This window comes from Seriola lalandi, unplaced genomic scaffold (assembly GCF_002814215.2).
Source record: "Seriola lalandi dorsalis isolate HSWRI2012SDOR001 ecotype SW California unplaced genomic scaffold, Sedor1 jcf7180002054484, whole genome shotgun sequence".
In the NCBI taxonomy this organism is placed as follows: Eukaryota; Metazoa; Chordata; class Actinopteri; order Carangiformes; family Carangidae; genus Seriola; species Seriola lalandi.
In genome coordinates, this window is record NW_019525037.1 from 1,046,330 (window position 1) to 1,064,374 (window position 18,045).

Consider the following 18,045-nt stretch of genomic DNA (forward strand, 5'->3'; position numbering starts at 1 on the left):
TAAAGACGACAACAGCTGTGGCAGGAGATGGGAGGAACATCATTGGCCCTCAGAAGAATGAAGTGTCATATTCTTTTTAAGGGAAAGGTTAAAGACAAACAGGAAAAACACAGGTTATATGAATAAGCTTCTGAATGGTGCAGTCCCAGTCTCTGTGCTGAGGCGAGTTATATTTATTATTTAAAAAAGAGCAAACAAACTGTTCATCTCTTCATTACAAATCAAAGTTTTGAATACATAGCCTGCAGTGTTTGCTCTACTCTGAACAAGAAGATTATCTCTCTGTGAGTGCCTGTATCTGTCAGCTTTGTTCAGATAGCAACGACCGAGCAGCTGTACTATTGCTGGATTGCTGACGAGGTGCTGAGTCCCAGCCCTGCCCCCAGACCTGTCCAGGTTCAGCTGGGCCCTCTCCTCTCCCGGAGCAGGTCTTATCAACAGGCTCTTGATCAGTATTATCAGCTGTGTTGGTGAGTACAGTGAAACCCAGCAGTCCTCACATAGAAAATATAAGATATATTTGCGTGAACTAAAATCAAATATAAAACTGACAGACTTTTTTTTTATGGAGGATTAATCACACTGAACCTGTGTGATGGCCTCGCACCTACACACCTGTCTCACCTGTCAGACTGCATACAACTGTTTCCCGCTCTCTCAAATTATTACAGTCTCAAGCTGACACACACTCATCACAGACAACACAACACAAAAACATGTTGGAGGCTTCAGCATCTGGGGAAAATGTTCAATAACCCGCCTGAGAATCCTCAGGTTTTTAGATTTCTTCAGTATTAAGTTCATTCAGTGACAATTGTCAGTACTGTACTGTACAGTATGAGACAGGAAGTCATAGTCACAAGATGGTAAATTATAATATAGCTTATAATATAATTTATATATTTGTGCTGACAGGGCGGTCTATCGATTACATTTGATCAGTTCCATTAGAGTGGTCAATATGATGATTTTATTCAGTACATCCTCTGTACATTAAACACACACATCCGGTCCAACAGGGGGGCGGTAGGGCGACTGAACTCTGTGCAGACCGTAGAAGAAGAACAGGCAGCCCGAGGAGCAGCAGAAGAAGAAGCAGACCTCCAGTGATGACAACAACACGAACACAACTGTTGTGTCATCAGGGGGTGCTCGTCTCTTCACCTTCCCTGCTGTCTGACTCTTCAGTCGACCGTTAATTTGTCTAACTGTCGCGTTCCTCTGCGGTCCTCCGCGGACGAGTCGTAAAGTGTCTTGACGTCTGGTCGTAAGTCCTGCTCGTTGGAGGGAACTTCTGCTGACACAGCAGACCTGAGATGAGCTGAAGACCCGGGAAGGGTCGTCACGTCAGACCGGTACGGTTCACTGACAGCAGGCCCCGGGTCTGGTCCGAGAGGGGGGGGTTCACTGACAGTTCGCCAACCTACGGTGAAGCGGGAACAGGGAGACAGACAGCCACCGCCCGGTAAGACTCACAACATGTTGTGCTGAAGTTAGCTGAATCTGGACTGCAGACTCAGCACTTTGTTTCCTCTGAATTCCGATTCATAGGAACTAGTTTAAGTAGAGGAGAGGACGGTCTCTGTGACTGAGACCTCATGGTTCAGGTGGAGACTCAGACCTTTCACAAACGTTGTGTGGTTTGTCAGTTTGTACTGAGGTGTGTTGGTGTGGTCACGTGCCACCTGAGTGCGTAGTTGTCAGTCTGATGGAGGCAGGTATGAGGAAGAAGACGCTTGACTGTGTGTGTGTTGTGTGTGTCTGTGTTGTTTGTGTGTCAGAGAGTCCTCAGACCACTTCATGTCACTGCAGGCACAGAGCAGGACTCAGGGTATGGGTCTGAACCTGGGTACCCCTAATCCTCACAGCTGGATGATGGTCCTGACCTTTGACCTATGGAGCAGGTTTAGTTCAGTTTGTTTATGTGCAGTGAGTCAGACAACATTGACACAAATACCTAAACTGAACAACAACAAATAAACTTTAATGACTGAAAAATTAAGTAAACTCACCTGACAGTTAACAGAGGAGACCTTTGTCATATTATAGACTCAGAATTCTTCTTCTTATTTTTCAACATGACATCAATGATAAAGATAAAAATAATGGTGAGTTTATTTGTGTAAAACATCTGATAAATGTCCATGTTTGACATTGACATCTATGGTTTGAGATTAGAACACTTGTTTTTATTAACATGACGAGTTGTCGACCTCTCTCTCTCTCTGTGTGTGTGTGTGTGTGTGTGTGTGTGTGTGTGTGTGTGTGTGTGTGTGTGTGTGTGTGTGTGTGGAGTTGCTGACACACACAGTGAAACAGGAAGCAGAGGAGGAAAACACCACCGTACATGAGAGTAAAACATGCCAGAGAATGAACTGAACTGAAACCAGTGCACATACTGTATCTTGCATGTGGGCTACACGTTGCTTAAAATGTGAACAGGTGTTTTTTTAATAATAATGATAATTATCTTTTAAAAATTTTAAATGATAACTAGTAGCCTAACTAGTAGTCCAGTTGGATTCCCTTCCAGGTAATGTGAGTTTTTCCATGTTCTCTGTGCAGTTTCTATCAGGGAACCACATCATGTTTGTAACCACAGGTGGCTGATGGAAGCAGTTTGTCACATTACACCACAGAGTGTGAGGAGGAACAACAGTCAGTCAACAACAGTGTTTCCATTGTAGATAAAAAGCAGACTGGTGACTGAGTTTATTCTTTACTCTCTTCTGTCTGAAGGCTCCTGATAGGTCGATGATGGTTCAAAACCTCTGACCTCTGACACTGACCTGCAGTGATATGTGTGTCTATGTGTGTGTGTGTGTGTGTGTGTGTGTGTGGGTGTGTGACACGTCTGGATCATTGGTGTTTATTTCCTGGTTAAATGACAGTCTGAAGTTTGGCTCTATAGAAGCTGTGGTAAACTGTCAGTTTGTGACATGATCAGAGAAAAATCAAACTACAAACTGAATTAATTAATCATTGGTTTAACTGGCTACAGTAACCATAGTAACCCCATCAATCAGAGACCTGTCAGCCAATATGACATGAGTATTTCCACATATTGATCACAGAGGTCTATAGAGTTCATTGGACTTCATGGTCTCTGGACCTGACACACACAGGTGTCAAGAGTCTTTCTGAACTCGGTCCAGTCAGTTCAGGTTGTCCCAGGTGGACTCACAGTTTGGAGACAAAGCTAAGACTTTTGTGAATGAGAAATTTCAGTTTTTGATTTTTAATAAATTAACAAAAAATTAGCTATGACTCCAAGACTGACACTCTACTTCTGGACCACACACTGCTCTGGTCTGGATGAGGCTGAGGTGGTTCACTCATCATTCTCTCTTTGCCAGGGCGATACAGAGCAGGTACCCTCAGGGTCTGGTACCCTCTTATTATTATTATTATGACTGTTTTCGTAATTTCAGATTTCTTTTTACCTCAATGTGGCCGTAATACATCGTTGTAATTACATGATCCTGAGCACCTGTGTTTTAACACCTTCATTATTTCATTATCGACCCCACATGGTTCATATTCCTCATGTATTAGTTGGACCATGTGATATTGTGTCGAGGAGTGGGTGTTGATCGAGGCCCAGCAGCAGCTTAATTTGGCCAAGTTTGTTTTTCACTGTATGAAAATCAGCTTTGAGGGATTTGAACTCTGCTGGAGTCAGATAATCCATCAGACACAATATTCAGTATTATAGTTCACCCAGGTTTACTGGTAGATTTTCACAGTGTGCTGAGGTGAGTGTGAACCAGTGGAACAACACAACAAGATTTGAAGAAGGTTCACTGTGATGTCAGCTACACATGACTGCAGTAAACAACTGTACCACACAAATAATGTTTTATTGTGACTATCTGTGATTGTACTTTACAACATGTGTCCTCTCAGTCAGGTGATGAGAGCTGAGCTGTAGCGGACAGTCGAGGCATCATGGAGGACGACTACAGGCCTCTGCTGAGCTCAGAGCAAACTGTAGAGAGCTACTCACACAAAGGCTCCACAGACTCTCTGGACGTCAAGGCTAAAAGGTGAATTACACTGAAACTCTACACCAATCAATACACACTACTTACCAGCACTGAGCTGTCTCTGTGAGACACAGCTGCTCATAGGCTCAGGATGTTCAATAGATAACATGAAGGAGGCGTATGCATTTACTGGAAGAGGAGACACAGAGACAGGGAAACAGAGACATAGACATGTTAATAAGGAGGAGAGGGTTTATTCTTTGTTATGCCTCCATGCCGGCAACAACCAGGGCCAGAAGCATTATGTTGTCCATCTCAACATAATGGAGGCATAATAAAGAGTAAACCCTCTCCCGCTCACTCATGAACGCGGTATCTCAGTAACACCTTGAGGGAACTTCTTTAAATTTGCCACAAACATTCACTTGGACTCAAGGATGAACTGATTAGTAAATGGTAAACCCCCTCTGTTATAAACAGTGACATGTGAGACATGTTTACTGCACCAGAAACAGACCAGTTGTATTCACACCTTGTGACTTAAAGTTCTAATCTGTAACTTTTCCACATTAAAATGCCTAAAAGCAACTAGACCTATGTCCTATAAGTTGTTGATTTGTGTTCTTACATCATCCCAAAGGTTTCAATCAATTTTAAATGTGTGATGGTGTAAATGTGTCTCCATGTGTTTACTGTGGAGGTACATTGTGAGGTGGTCTGTGTGTATGAGCTGTTAAAAACTGCATCATGTCCTCACACTGTGTAAAGTGAGCTTAGACATCTTTAGAGGAAGACTTGATTAAACACATGGAGGATCTCATAGTTTCTCTTTCATCACCATGATCTTTGGATCCAGTCTGGCTCTGGTCAGCTGATAGACCGAGGCTGTTTGTGTTTTACTCACTGTTCACTAGATAATAAACAAGTGAGACTTCCTGGGACTGACAGGTAGACACTAACACGTAATATGTGTGTGTGTGTGTGTGTGTGTGTGTGTGTGTGTGTGTGTGTGTGTGTGTGTGTGTGTGTGTGTGTCCCCGAGCTGAATTAACAGTTTGTGTTAATTTTCATCAGTGAGGTATTTCACAGTAACCGATGAGCTTCCCGCCACATCAGTCACACACACGTGTGTTTGTGTTCATGTGTATGAACTTATGAGCTCCTCCAGTCCAGATGCAATGAACTATTTTAATGTGATCAATTTCATGTTTATAAAATGTCAGAAAACTGGAAAAATCACAAACAGATCAATGACCAACCGAAGCAGAGAGAAGCTGCCTCTCCTCACACTGCAGAAGCTGGAATCAGGAGGTTTACACAGTTTATGGCTTTTTATATGTAAGAAGCAATTTACATGTAAACTCTCTTTTTATTGCCAACATGAGAATGGATTGTAGCGTAATGTAAAAAACAGCTCCCAGCACAAAACAAAATGCCTGTGATTTATAAGTTTCATGTTCATTATCTCCAGTCTGTTACTCATCCTGCTCCTATCATCTGTTTATAACTGATGTCAGTTTAGGATTATCATTGTGCCCCCTCAGTACAGAAACATAACCTTACGATATAAAATGTCTTTAACATCAGAGCTTTGATTTAGTGACATGAGAGTTGTCATGGAAACATCAGTAATGAAGTGTGACAGCACATCTTATTTATAATGTTCTGTCTGAGCTAACTAACTGTTAGTGTTATCACCCAGTAAGTGTCACTGTGCTGAGCCTCTCTGTGAAAACTAGACAAACAGTGGCTAACTAGCCAACAGGAATGTGTCATATAAATGCAGGTAATGTATCATGTAACAAGAATAGGTTAGTTCAATGTCACTAGCTTATATTGTACTAGCAACAAGTCCTCCAATCCATACGGTTGTTCATTTGTTCCTACCCTCAAATATACGTCCCAGAGGAGTGTCTCCTGAAATAGCGCCCCTATGGCGGCATGTACATGACCTTGTTGTCATGGTTACCACAATAAATATGCGACTGTACCGAGAGCGGCGTACCGAACGTTGTCGTGGTTACTATAATAACGGTAATGACTTGGTTAGATTAAGGAAAAGATCATGATATTGGTTAAAATAAGTACTTCCTCAACATCAGACGATCTTTGTTGTCATGGTTACAATAATAACAACGAACGGTCATGGATAAAAAACAATATAAACTACTGGTTTCACATGGGAATGTCATATTCCTGTGTTTTGTTGACCCATCCATCCAACGTTATATTACGTCTCCGCACTTTTCCCTTTGCTCCTGTCATAACTACTACGACCACTAGATGTCGCGTAACAACCAAACGTAACCGTGGGTCATAATAAGCTGCTGCACAGACGACCTGTGGGCTCGTTTTTCACAGGACAGTCTCTGTACTAGCTAACAAGTTGATAATGATATTACATTATAATTGAATCCTGTTTCAAAAACACATGACGTCAGTGAAACTGTAGTTTCACCAAGTCAGACGTTCTGTATCTCCACACTGTGTTTTAGTGTTGTGCACTGGAGAGGTAAATATATTCTATAATCTCAGATCTAGTTTATAGTCAAACAATAATAACAGTGGAACTTCAGTTACCTCATCTATCAACATGATCAGGTCGATCACATTCAGTCACGTCACTGTTTTGGTCGATGTCCAGGATGTTCACTCACACCTACAAAGCACAAGCAACAGGAAGCTGACGGCAGTTCACCTTGCAGCTGATGTCATTAATAACAATTTTACATACAGGGCCTTTAATGATTTAATTGATTTATTGTTTGATAGATTGAACATTGCTCCTCTCTGTCTGTTTCCAGGCCGTTCCACGTGGAGCCAAGGAACATCGTGGATGATGAACCTCAGGAGAGGGTCACTGCTGAGGCCGCCATCCTCAACAGCAGAGTCCACTACTACGGCAGACTGACGGGCTCCTCTGACAGGCTGCTGGTACGTCCACTGCATCTCTGTTCATGTAGAAGAATCTCAGGGCTCTGGTCACATGGAGCAGGTCTACACTCTTTGTAATGTTATTACTGAGACCTAGATTCACCGTGAGCAGCACCTGGTGACACTGAAAGGAAAAACTCTTTAACAGAACCAGGATCAGGGTTAGAGAGAAACAGAATGGTTTCCTCTCAGGGTTGTATTGTCACTTTCCTTTTCTTTCAGTATTTGAGTCGACCTCTCATGTTAGTATCTGGAGGGACTGAGTCGTTCTTTTCCAAATAAATAAGTAGATTGAAAGTCAGGGAGTTCACTTATAAACAGCAGGTTGTTGAAGTACATGTTTTTCTGTGACAGGCTGTAAATATGAAGCTGTTCTGATGTATTCAGTTAATGATACTGTGGTTCTACAGTTAGGACAGTGCTGCATGAGTGAATTTGACCCAAGGTTTTCAAAGTGGGAGACAGTCCTCACCGGGGGGGCTCCAATCAGATCCAGGGGAGGCTCAGTAAACAGAAGAGAGAAAAACGAGTTATTCCATTAGTTATCATGTAAATTAGCCTAAATGTGTGTGATTTGGTTAAAGACATAGATTAAAGATAGAGTAGTTTTGGTGAACTTTACTGTTTTTCCTTATTTCCCAGAGTCAGAAACTAATAAAAGCCTCAGGACAGACCTCTTTTATGTATTTGGTTTAGTTTCCAGTTATGTCAAACAGCAGTATAAGGCTAATAACATAACCATGAGTCCATAGGTATCCAGGAATCGAGCGAATCAAATCAAGTAAACTAAGGTGTGGTGGGGGGGTGCCCACTATCACACTTTGAAAACCCCTGAATTAGACTGTGGAGGATTTTTATTTGTATTTATGTGTATAACACTGTTTATTTGATTTATTGTAAAAAAAAAAAAAAAAAAAAAAAAAAAAAAAAGTCTGTTATTTGTTCATTTTCTAGCAAAGTGAGGTTTGTAAATATATTGGGAACCAACTTTTGAAGAACATTCAAAGATCATACTCTCCAGCACTATAATTAACCCCAATTGGATAACCCATTGTATAATGATAAACCACAACAGTTAATCCACCATGTGGTGTCTGATTCATTTGGTTTCATGTATATTTTGATCGTATGAGATCGTTACATGTTGTTTTCATGTTGCTGTACCTGTGAGGACTCCATCTTTACTCTCTTGTCTGTTTTCCCTCCAGAGTCCTCCAAACCATGTGATCCCCCGGCCGGAGGAGATCTACATCTACAGCCCCCTGGGGACGGCTTTCAAGGTGACCGGAAGTGACCCCTCCTCTAAAAACCCCAGTATCATCACCATGTAAGCCCTGTCAGCAGCACGCCTCTCCTCATTCTTCAGTGATGAAGGTGTCTGTCTGCTGTGCTCATCACCTGCTCTGCTCTCCTCACAGATTTGCTATATGGAACACCATGATGGGCACGTCCATCCTCAGCATCCCCTGGGGTATAAAGCAGGTGATTTACCCCCTGATATTCAGAGACTGAATCTCAAATGAGTATTTTTGTATTGACCACAGTTGTTACTGACATGTCTGTGTTGCAGTGTGTGTGCACAATAAATCTGATTCGTCAGTGTGTGTTTGTGTCTTTAGGCTGGCTTCACTCTGGGGATCCTCATCCTCATCTTCGTCGGTCTGCTGATGCTCTACTGTTGTTACGTCGTCCTCAAATCCCCAAAGGCCATACGTAAGTCAGCAGCACTGGCGATTATACTGATATTATTCTGCTAATAATCAGTTATCTCTTTTTTCCTACCAGTCATCATAACATTTAAAAATGGTAATATACTGAATTATCCTGCGTGTGCTGCTAGTCATCAAAAACCTAAATAATCTGCTGTTTCCATCACTCAGCGTCTGCTTCATTCAGAAAACTTGTATTCTTTATTTCATGTAATGCGTTACACTGAAAACGTCATGCTATCTCTTCATTATATTTTATGTGATATTTCATAATTACATCCCTCTGCACACAACATTGAGGTGATGCACACTTATAAATACCTAGGTGTGCTCTATCTATCTATCTATCTATCTATCTATCTATCTATCTATCTATCTATCTATCTATCTATCTATCTATAAGAAATCAGTGAGCAGGAAAGAGTCACTATGTAGGTTTTTATTTTTGCCTAGTTACCCAGGAGACACTTGAATGAAGAAACTCCTGAATGAGGTTCAGTTGAAGGTCAGACTCCCTGATCCAAGGCAGGAGCAGGTTCTGCAATGGGCTCTGCAGGAGAGCTGACGTTTCCAGCTCCACTTAACCAGGAGCTTGCTTCATAACCTCCAGTGGTTGTTTGTGATGAGAGTCTGGATGTTTCCACAGAGGAGTGACTCCTGTAGCATGTACTCGTCAGCCTTCACACCTCAGAGCGGCACACACACTGACTCACAGGTCACAGATCTCTGATCAGATTTCACTGCAGCTGATTTCCCTCCCTGACTCTTCTACATGTCAGCTGTGTTATACAAAGAGAGAAAGTGGGAGGAGCCACAGGTCGTTTTCTCTCTGTTAAATTCACATTGTAATGATGAATGCAGTGCGGTGATGACTCAGTGTTCCTCAGTAGAGAGGCCTGGAAACATGTGGGACGATGTGATGATACAGTTGTGTGATGGTCACAGTTAAAATATTTAGTTTGTTCTCTTTTCTCTGGCTGTTTGGTAAAAGGCTCTAATTACTACGTCCATCCATCCATCCAATTTCCATCCATCCATCCAACCATTCATCCATCCATCCATCCAACATTCATCCATCCATCCATCCAACATTCATCCATCCATCCATCCATCCATCCAATATCTATCCATCTATCATCCATCCAACCAACCATTCATCCATCCATCCATCCATCCATCCATCCATCCATCCAATATATTTCCATCTATCCATCCATCCATCTATCCATCCATCCATCCATCCAACCAACCATTCATCCATGATGTGATCAGCTGTTCACTGCTCTGTCCCCTCTCTGTTCTGTCCAGCCTATGTGGACACGTCGGACTGGGAGTTCCCGGATGTGTGCAGGTACTACTTTGGTAAATTTGGCCAGTGGTCCAGCCTGGTGTTCTCCATGGTGTCCCTCATTGGAGCCATGGTGGTATACTGGGTCCTCATGTCTAACTTCCTCTACAACACGGGACAGTTTATCTACAGTAAGTCACAGAGCTCTCATCAGCGCCTGCTTGTTTTGTACAGAGAGATGATAAATTATTGGTAAATTATTGATAAATTATTAGTGATTGCACCTTTTTAAATGTGTAAGAAGACCTGATGGTTTACTCGTCTGTCTCCAGACTACGCTCACAACGTCAACATGTCAGATTCACAGTTTGGAACCAACGGCTCAGACAGAGGTGAGACACTTGAACTACAACTTTATTGTTTCATTAGTCGACACACAGTGAAAGTGTGGTCCTACATTTCTGACATTCTGATACTGTCACACAGACACAGTCTTTGGTCTCTAAGTTCACCTTGGACATGTGTCATCAAAGATTTCACCACGTCTCTCTCACGGCTCTGGTCTGGGAGGCTCAGAGTCACACAGTGTAGAGCGGCCTGTTGGGTGACCATGGCTAACCTTGAATTTAAAGCAAAGATAGACAGGATGCATCAGAAAAAAATTATTATGCTGATTAGAGCCTGTGTATTTGGTAGTAATATACAACCTGGAATCAAATCATTTTATCTTTGTTTATTGGCCAATACTTGTTTTTTGCTAATTCATTTTTCTTCATTTTTGTCAAGTTTCAGTTTTTTTTATCTTAACTGTGAAATATGAATGTATAGATATGTAAAGATGCTGGTGTACTCAAGTCCCACAGCAGTAAGGGCAGATCTCAGTGTCTTTCAGCACATTTCACTTTACAGAGTTGTGTTTATCTGGGGGAACAAAAGCAAACAAAAATATACAATTAGTGCAATGCAAGTATAATTATATATACTGCATATAAATACAGTTTTATTTATATGAACAATTAGTGCAAATTATTCTGTGAAAACAAAAACCTACAATAATAGTAATAGGATAATAGCTAGAAACAGTCAACTAAACATTGCTGTAACCAGTATTCCAAATGTCCTCATGGCTTCCTTGACTGCAACAAGGGATCTACAGCATGTTGTATATGGCCGCCAAAGGCAGCTTAAAAGGATTACACTCGAGTTGAATATTCACATCACGTTTGTGGTAAATCTATTTGGAATTACATTCAGAACAGAGGATGTGAGTGCTGCTATTAAAGTAGATGTCAGATAACACTACAAGCTCCATAAAGTCTGTTAATGAACTATATTTATAGACTATAACACTTACAGTTTCATTTACACACAACTTCTTGGAAACCACAGATGACCTGTTCAGCACTTACACTCTCACTCAGCCTTTCTGTAACAGCACAGTCCATTAATACAGTACACACTCCAGATATACAGCATGTTGTGCTGGTGTAAGTAAAGATCAGTTCTGTCCTTTCAGGTTAACTGTGAATATTTATCTAGTCACTTGTTTTATTCTGTGTAGGTACATGTGTATGTTGGTTGTGCCCTGACTGCACACTCCATCATTTACAAACAACTTGCTTCCTGAATGTCAAGCAGGAAAAAGCTCAGTTTTAGTAAATACAGTAAGAGGACAGATGGTGACGCTCTGTTGGTTTGTTTTCCAGTCATCTGTCCATACCCGAACACTGACCCTGGAAGGAACCACACCACCACAACGCTCATCTTCAGCAACAGCGGAAATGACACGTCTGACACCGGCTCGTTTGAACACTGGTGGAGCAAAACCAACACCATCCCCTTCTACCTCATCATCCTGCTGCTGCCGCTGCTCTGCTTCCGCTCAGCCTCCTTCTTCGCCAGGTTCACCTTCCTGGGTAAGATGCAAGCAGGAGCAGTGGTGTTTAGAGTATCAGAGTCATGTTGGAGATGATGGGGATATTTCTGAGTGAGGATGACAGTGGTAGAGCTGGAAAGACATTTGAAACTGGACTAAAGTTAGCTTAAAAGCCCAAACCGGTTTAAACAGCACGACAGAGTATCAGGGCCACAGTGAGGAAAAAAAGAAATCTGAAATTTTGAGAATAAAGTCAAAATATTGATTTTTGGAATAAAATCATAATATTTCAAGTAAAAAATGGTAATATTACGAGAATTAAAAATATAAAATTTCGAGAGAGAAAAACATAATTTATTGGAATATTTCATCAGCCAATCAAACAGGTGAAAAGACAGTCAGTGTCAGCTGCTGTTTGTCTGTCTAACTATAGAATAGACTCAGTTTTGCACAATCTTTTCAATGTCCTGATGCTGAATTTTTTTCTTGAAATATTACGAATTTATTCTTGAAATTTCTCTTTTTTTTTTCTCCTCAATGTGACCCCAATACTCCGTCATAAATAGCATTTGAGTTACTGTGTTTAAATTGACTACATATTGAGATAAAGTCATTAAATGCTGCTGAGCTAAGATTTGCTCTGTATGTAAACTAGAGTCCAGGTTTAGTAAAAGACGCGTCATCTGGTTCATCTTCATGTCTGTGTTTTGTCAGGTTACAGCTAATAAACATAAAAAGTTAGAATGTATAATACACAGTGAGATTCCTGCACTTTCCTGCTCTGAGGTTAAGGTGTGTCGTCCTCCTTAAGGTTTCTACCTGCAGTGTTATCAGATGGATGCTCCACGGTGAACTGGCTTATTTCACTAACTAACCCTGATCAGCTGTTGTGGTACTAAAGACCCAGAGTTTCCCAGCTCGGGGTTCAGGTTTAGAGTCAGACCTCCGGTTGTGGGTTTTCCCTCTGAATGTTGAACTCCTGTGTCTCACCCAGGCACCATATCAGTGGTCTACCTGATCGCGCTGGTCACCGTTAAAGCTGTCCGCCTCGGGTTCCACCTGGAGTTCCACTGGATCGACACGACACAGTTCTACGTTCCAGGTAAACCTGCTGCAGGTGTTAGTGCTTCTTCTTTCCACAGATGAACCTGGTAGACATACTCTACACAGACACTATATATCTGTCTCAGTCAAAAATCAGCCCACCGACTACAGTTAGTTCAGCATGCTGCAGCTCGGCTCCTAACCCAGTCCAAACGATGTGTTCACATCCCCCTGGACTCAGCATCTCTACACTGGCTGCCTGTTTATTTTAGGATTGATTTTAAAATTCTTTTCATGACTTTTAAGGTCAGGTTTGGGCTGACCCCCCCAGCTTTTATCCCCTTATGATCCAGGACACAGTGTGAGATCCTCTGGTAGTTCACTGCTGGTCGGTCAAAGGTCTAGGTTAAAAATCAAAGGAGACGGGGCCTTTGCTGTCAAGGCCCTGAACTGTGGAACAACCTGTCAGAGGAGATCAGACTCTCTGAGTCAGTTCAGTTTTTTCTTCTTCACTTCTTAAGACACATTTTTATAAAGAAGCTTTTATTGTGTGGTTTCTTTTTCATTTTTATTTACATTGTACTTTGATTTGATTGGATGTTTTATATTTGAGACTTCTACTCATTATTATTATTATTATTATTATTATATATTTTCTTATACTTACCTGTGGTCGAGGTATCCTGTATATGAGGATATTGGCTCCTACTAGAACACAGTGGTATTTGTCCCTTCAGTATATGTGGGTGTATAAAGTAATCTGGACAGTGCTGCTGATCAATGTGTATAACTAGTTTAAACCAGTATTTGATTTTTATTATTTTTTATTTGTTTTATGATTAAGATTTTTTCCTCAGGGTGATGACCTTTGTTAAATAGATATTGGCTGTGATGAATTTGCCAAAAAAAGATACATTTTCCTGTCCATCTATTTATTATCCATCACCTATTACTCAATTGACCTTTTAGAAATATTTCTATATGATAATACATGAGTTTTCTTCTGTGTCTACGTCCAACTCTTCCACAGACAGACAGCTCGACTGTTACTGAGCACTTAAATGGTTCAGCGGTTCCCTGAGAGTAAATCGGATCTCCCTTACCTTCGCTGTAGCTTCCTCTGGTGCCACGTAGGGCCAGGATTTATCTCTTAATCTGTCAGTCAGAGTTTTATGAGATTTGAACACATTCATGCTCCCGGAGGGATGAACCCTGTTGAGGATCATGGACAGTTTAACCACTAGAGGAACGCTGCAGAGGACGTGTGGATGTGTTTGTTTCTGTGCAGTTTCAGATGAATCATCTCTGTCTTGTTCTCTCAGAGTTCAGACTGCTCTTCCCTCAGCTGACTGGAGTCCTCACTCTGGCCTTTTTCATTCACAACTGCGTCATCACGTTAATGAAGAGCAACAAGAACCAAGAGAACAATGTGAGCTACACACTCTGAACATATATATATATATATACCTGTATGTCTTACACTGTACTAATCTGGTCTCTGCTGATTTAGTCCATTTTTCTGACTGAAGTACATCGTGATCAAGTAGAGTCTTCAAATAAAATATCAACTAAATTTACCAAAACACCCCTTTTGAGGAAACGCAGTAGGTAGTGATACTGTTTTTAAGGTAAATGTGTTGTGGTGTTTTCAGGTGCGGGACCTGTCTGTGGCCTATCTTCTAGTAGGACTGACCTATCTGTATGTGGGAGTGTTGATCTTTGCTGCCTTCCCCTCACCTCCTCTCTTCAAAGACTGCATCGAACCAGTAAGATTTACACTTCAGTGTCTTATTTTTTTTGGCTGGACCACAACAGTGGGGCCAGGCCTATAATCTCAAATGTCACTCACTCACTGACTGACTGACTGACTGACTGACTGACTGACTGACTGACTGACTGATGATATTTCCATCACTGGTCAGCAGAGTGCCGAGCTGCAGTCTACTGAGCCGCTCTGGTTTCCTGGCTGCTCTGGGACTGTGGGGAAGAGGAGGAGCACTTCCAATACACTGAGGCTCGACTCCATTACAGCAAATAAACTACTTTCATTCCATGTATCATTATTACTAAAGGTGGCAGAGGATTAACTAAACATAAGACACACAGAGCAGAGAGAGCAGGAGAGAGGGAGGGAGAGAGAGAAGTCATCGGTAACGAGGCTTTGTACTAGCCGCTATGACAAACTCTACATATCAAACAGAGGGAGTTCAGGACGGATCCAGACAGAGGCTGTGCTCTGTGTGAGAGACTAAATAACAAAGATGTCTGTCTCTGGGCTCTTTGTGATTTAAGATTTATCTGTTCATATCAGCACATGCCTCTGACACATATGGTTCAGTGGTCATGAGTCAGATTCTCTAAAAATCAGTCAGTGTCATTTTCTCTCTCTGTGTCTTTGTATGGATTCACAAACTGCCGGACCATTTTTACAGACTCACAGTTTTAATTTCCACAGAGGCTGAAGCTTTTTCAAACAATCCCCCTCCACTTTCCTCTCTCCTACAGAACTTCTTAGACAACTTCCCCAGCAGTGATGTGATGGTGTTTGTGGCTCGGACCTTCCTGTTGTTCCAGATGATCACAGTCTACCCCCTGCTGGGGTACTTGGTGCGGGTCCAGATGATGGGCCAGATCTTTGGCAATCATTACCCCAGGTAGGACCCCTAACCCTCATCATTAATGTTCCTCTTATTTCTGTGGAAGCAGACTGATGATGATGATAACTGATCATTTTTACACAAACTACATATTTTAACAAAACATACTAAGGTATGGTCAAATATTACTAACCTGAAAGTCAGACCAAATGGCAGCACCACGTTATTCATTCCGACCTGAGATGTGTCCTAGTGAGTGACTGGATTTACTTTAACAGGTCAGTTCCACTCAAAACATCTGCATCTTGAGATCTGTGTGAAACTTCTGTGGTGGATTAATGGACTCATCACGTCTCCTCACTCAAACACATGGTGTAATAAGGAGAGGGGGGCATATTGCAAACTTTCTGATTCCAGCCTGCAGCACCTGTTTTATACATGTACTGGTTGTTTCTGGGCCAGAATCCAGAAGCCTGATCCACAATCATTGATCCATTTAAACCTGAGTCTTTAAGGAGATCCTGCTCAGACTCATGTCAAAGCTATATTACATTTTTTTTTAATCATTTTAAATAACTGACCAAACTGAACTCTGAGGGATTAATCAGTGCCTTGCACATTTTCTTGTATTCTTCCTTAAATCTGAATTTTTCAGTCTGGAATATTTCTTTGTCTTCATCATGTCCATCATGTCCCACCAGCTTCAGGACCACCCAGATCCGGGTGTCTTTAATGTAGCCCCACCAACAGCAGCTGTTGCAGATATCAGTGAAAGTTAAAAAAAATGCTGATAGTCATTTTTGAACTCATCAGATCCATGAAACTGATTATTAAACCTGCTGCAACTGTTAGTTTTGACCACTGGGGGGCAGCTGAAACAAGCTGTCAACACAACATTGGCATATCATCACCTTTTAAACTGATATAGTTTGTCAAACAGCTGCTTATTTCAACAGATCATCCTGAAGATCCATGTGTTGTGGTGTCTGTGTCACCTGATGACTCTCAGTGTTCCCTCTGTCTTTAGCTCTGTGTTTGGTCTCCACCAGCTCCTGAGCGAAATATCTGGCTCTTTATCTGCTAAACGCTCCACTCTGTTCCAAACCAGGCAAAGAGAGTGAAACAGTAAACAGATAGACACTGAGCTGAAACTCACTGTGAAGCTCTGTGAAGCTGAGGGGAGCTACAGACTCAGCTGATGATGGTTCATCGCTAAGAGCAGAGCCTTTCACACTGTGATCTGATCCATTATTACTATAAAACATCAGTTTTAGTCACTCAGGAAGAGACTGTGTTTACTGAGGGGAGATTTTACAGGGTGCGCGCTCTCTGCTGGACAAACTCTGTGATGGACACACTGTTACTAAATGACCTCAAACACATAATTGACAGTTCTCTGCTGTCATTTCTTGTTCATCATCACTGTCATGTTCACACAGAGACATATGTTTGACAGCTGGTCACACCTTCATTACACTCAGCTGAACTCATTATGTGATCATTTACAGTAAGGGCAGTGAATGTAATCAATTATCAGTTTTTGACATTTTTAATAATGTAGGTCAATTTGTACAGATTTATTTTCACACTGACAATAAAGCTGCTCTAATCAATATGTTAATATTAAAGAATCAGATGTTTGTAATGTGACTGTGTGGCTGCTGTAGTGTGAATGATCTGTTCCATCTCTGTCTCTGAGTTGGCTCCTGACTCTCACAGACTTCACTCTCATCATCCTGTTTCTAGCTGCAGCAGCAGATGTTTCCAGATGTTTCTAGCTTCTGTGTATGACCTGCTCAGCAGACAGACTCAGTCAGCCAGAGAGCAGCTGGAGAACACACTAACATTCAAACACTACTACATGGATGATCGTGTTGCTCTGTGTCTGTTCAGTGTAATGTGATGATATGTCAGACGTGTGTTGGAGCTCTGGCTGTTCAATTATGGCAAAAATCATAGTCAGTGACTTTGGCAGCACCATGCATGTTTTGAACTTAAAAAAAAAAAGATTATGTGAGCGTGGGACAGCAGCCGAACAGGGCGTGGTCTCTCCTGACTGCATATAGAAAGTCAGTGAACTGGCAAACTAGATGATGCACTCCTACGTACGTTGCTAACATACTCCAAAATGCAACCAGGAAGTGGATGGGGGATAGTGTTTGTGGGGGGGGGTGCGGCACAACAATCGTTTCATCTTGTAATTGAAAATAAAATGAGATTAATGGCCCAGCCCTACTTGGAGCCAGTTCACCCTCATGTTCTCATCCTGCTGTAACTTTGGGCTGTGCAAACTTTGACTCCTGGAGATGAACTGTGTGTTGTTACGGTCATAAATATTAAAGTGTAGTACTATGTTATTACATGTTGTGTTATTACATTTGATACAGTCTGTTCAGTCGTCTTTAATATTTCATCACGTGATCAGTTTCCACTGTGTCTCTCTGTAGTTTCTTCCACGTTCTGTTTCTGAACCTGGTCATAGTTGCAGCTGGCGTCCTGATGGCCAAGTACTATCCCAACATTGGATCCATCATACGGTAAGTCTCATTCCCTCCTCACATGTGCTGCATGGTGACTAATGCATGTGTGTGAATGAGCTGGTGTCTGACAG

The 18,045-nt window shown here is 41.7% G+C and overlaps 1 protein-coding gene across 1 annotated transcript in view; it reads left to right on the top strand.

Annotated features, from left to right (window-relative positions):
• The first annotated feature begins 1,080 nt into the window (after window positions 1-1,080).
• slc38a9 (solute carrier family 38 member 9) overlaps window positions 1,081-18,045 on the top strand; it is a 19,440-nt gene continuing 2,475 nt past the window's right edge. The window contains exons 1-14 of the mRNA XM_023412664.2: window positions 1,081-1,465; window positions 3,907-4,046; window positions 6,791-6,920; window positions 8,129-8,247; window positions 8,339-8,402; window positions 8,540-8,633; window positions 9,938-10,108; window positions 10,250-10,309; window positions 11,624-11,833; window positions 12,788-12,895; window positions 14,160-14,266; window positions 14,490-14,603; window positions 15,343-15,491; window positions 17,882-17,971. Of these exons, the coding sequence (XP_023268432.1) occupies window positions 3,949-4,046; window positions 6,791-6,920; window positions 8,129-8,247; window positions 8,339-8,402; window positions 8,540-8,633; window positions 9,938-10,108; window positions 10,250-10,309; window positions 11,624-11,833; window positions 12,788-12,895; window positions 14,160-14,266; window positions 14,490-14,603; window positions 15,343-15,491; window positions 17,882-17,971 (1,514 nt within the window). The 5' untranslated portion in view covers window positions 1,081-1,465; window positions 3,907-3,948. The remainder of the gene's footprint in view (window positions 1,466-3,906; window positions 4,047-6,790; window positions 6,921-8,128; window positions 8,248-8,338; window positions 8,403-8,539; window positions 8,634-9,937; window positions 10,109-10,249; window positions 10,310-11,623; window positions 11,834-12,787; window positions 12,896-14,159; window positions 14,267-14,489; window positions 14,604-15,342; window positions 15,492-17,881; window positions 17,972-18,045) is intronic.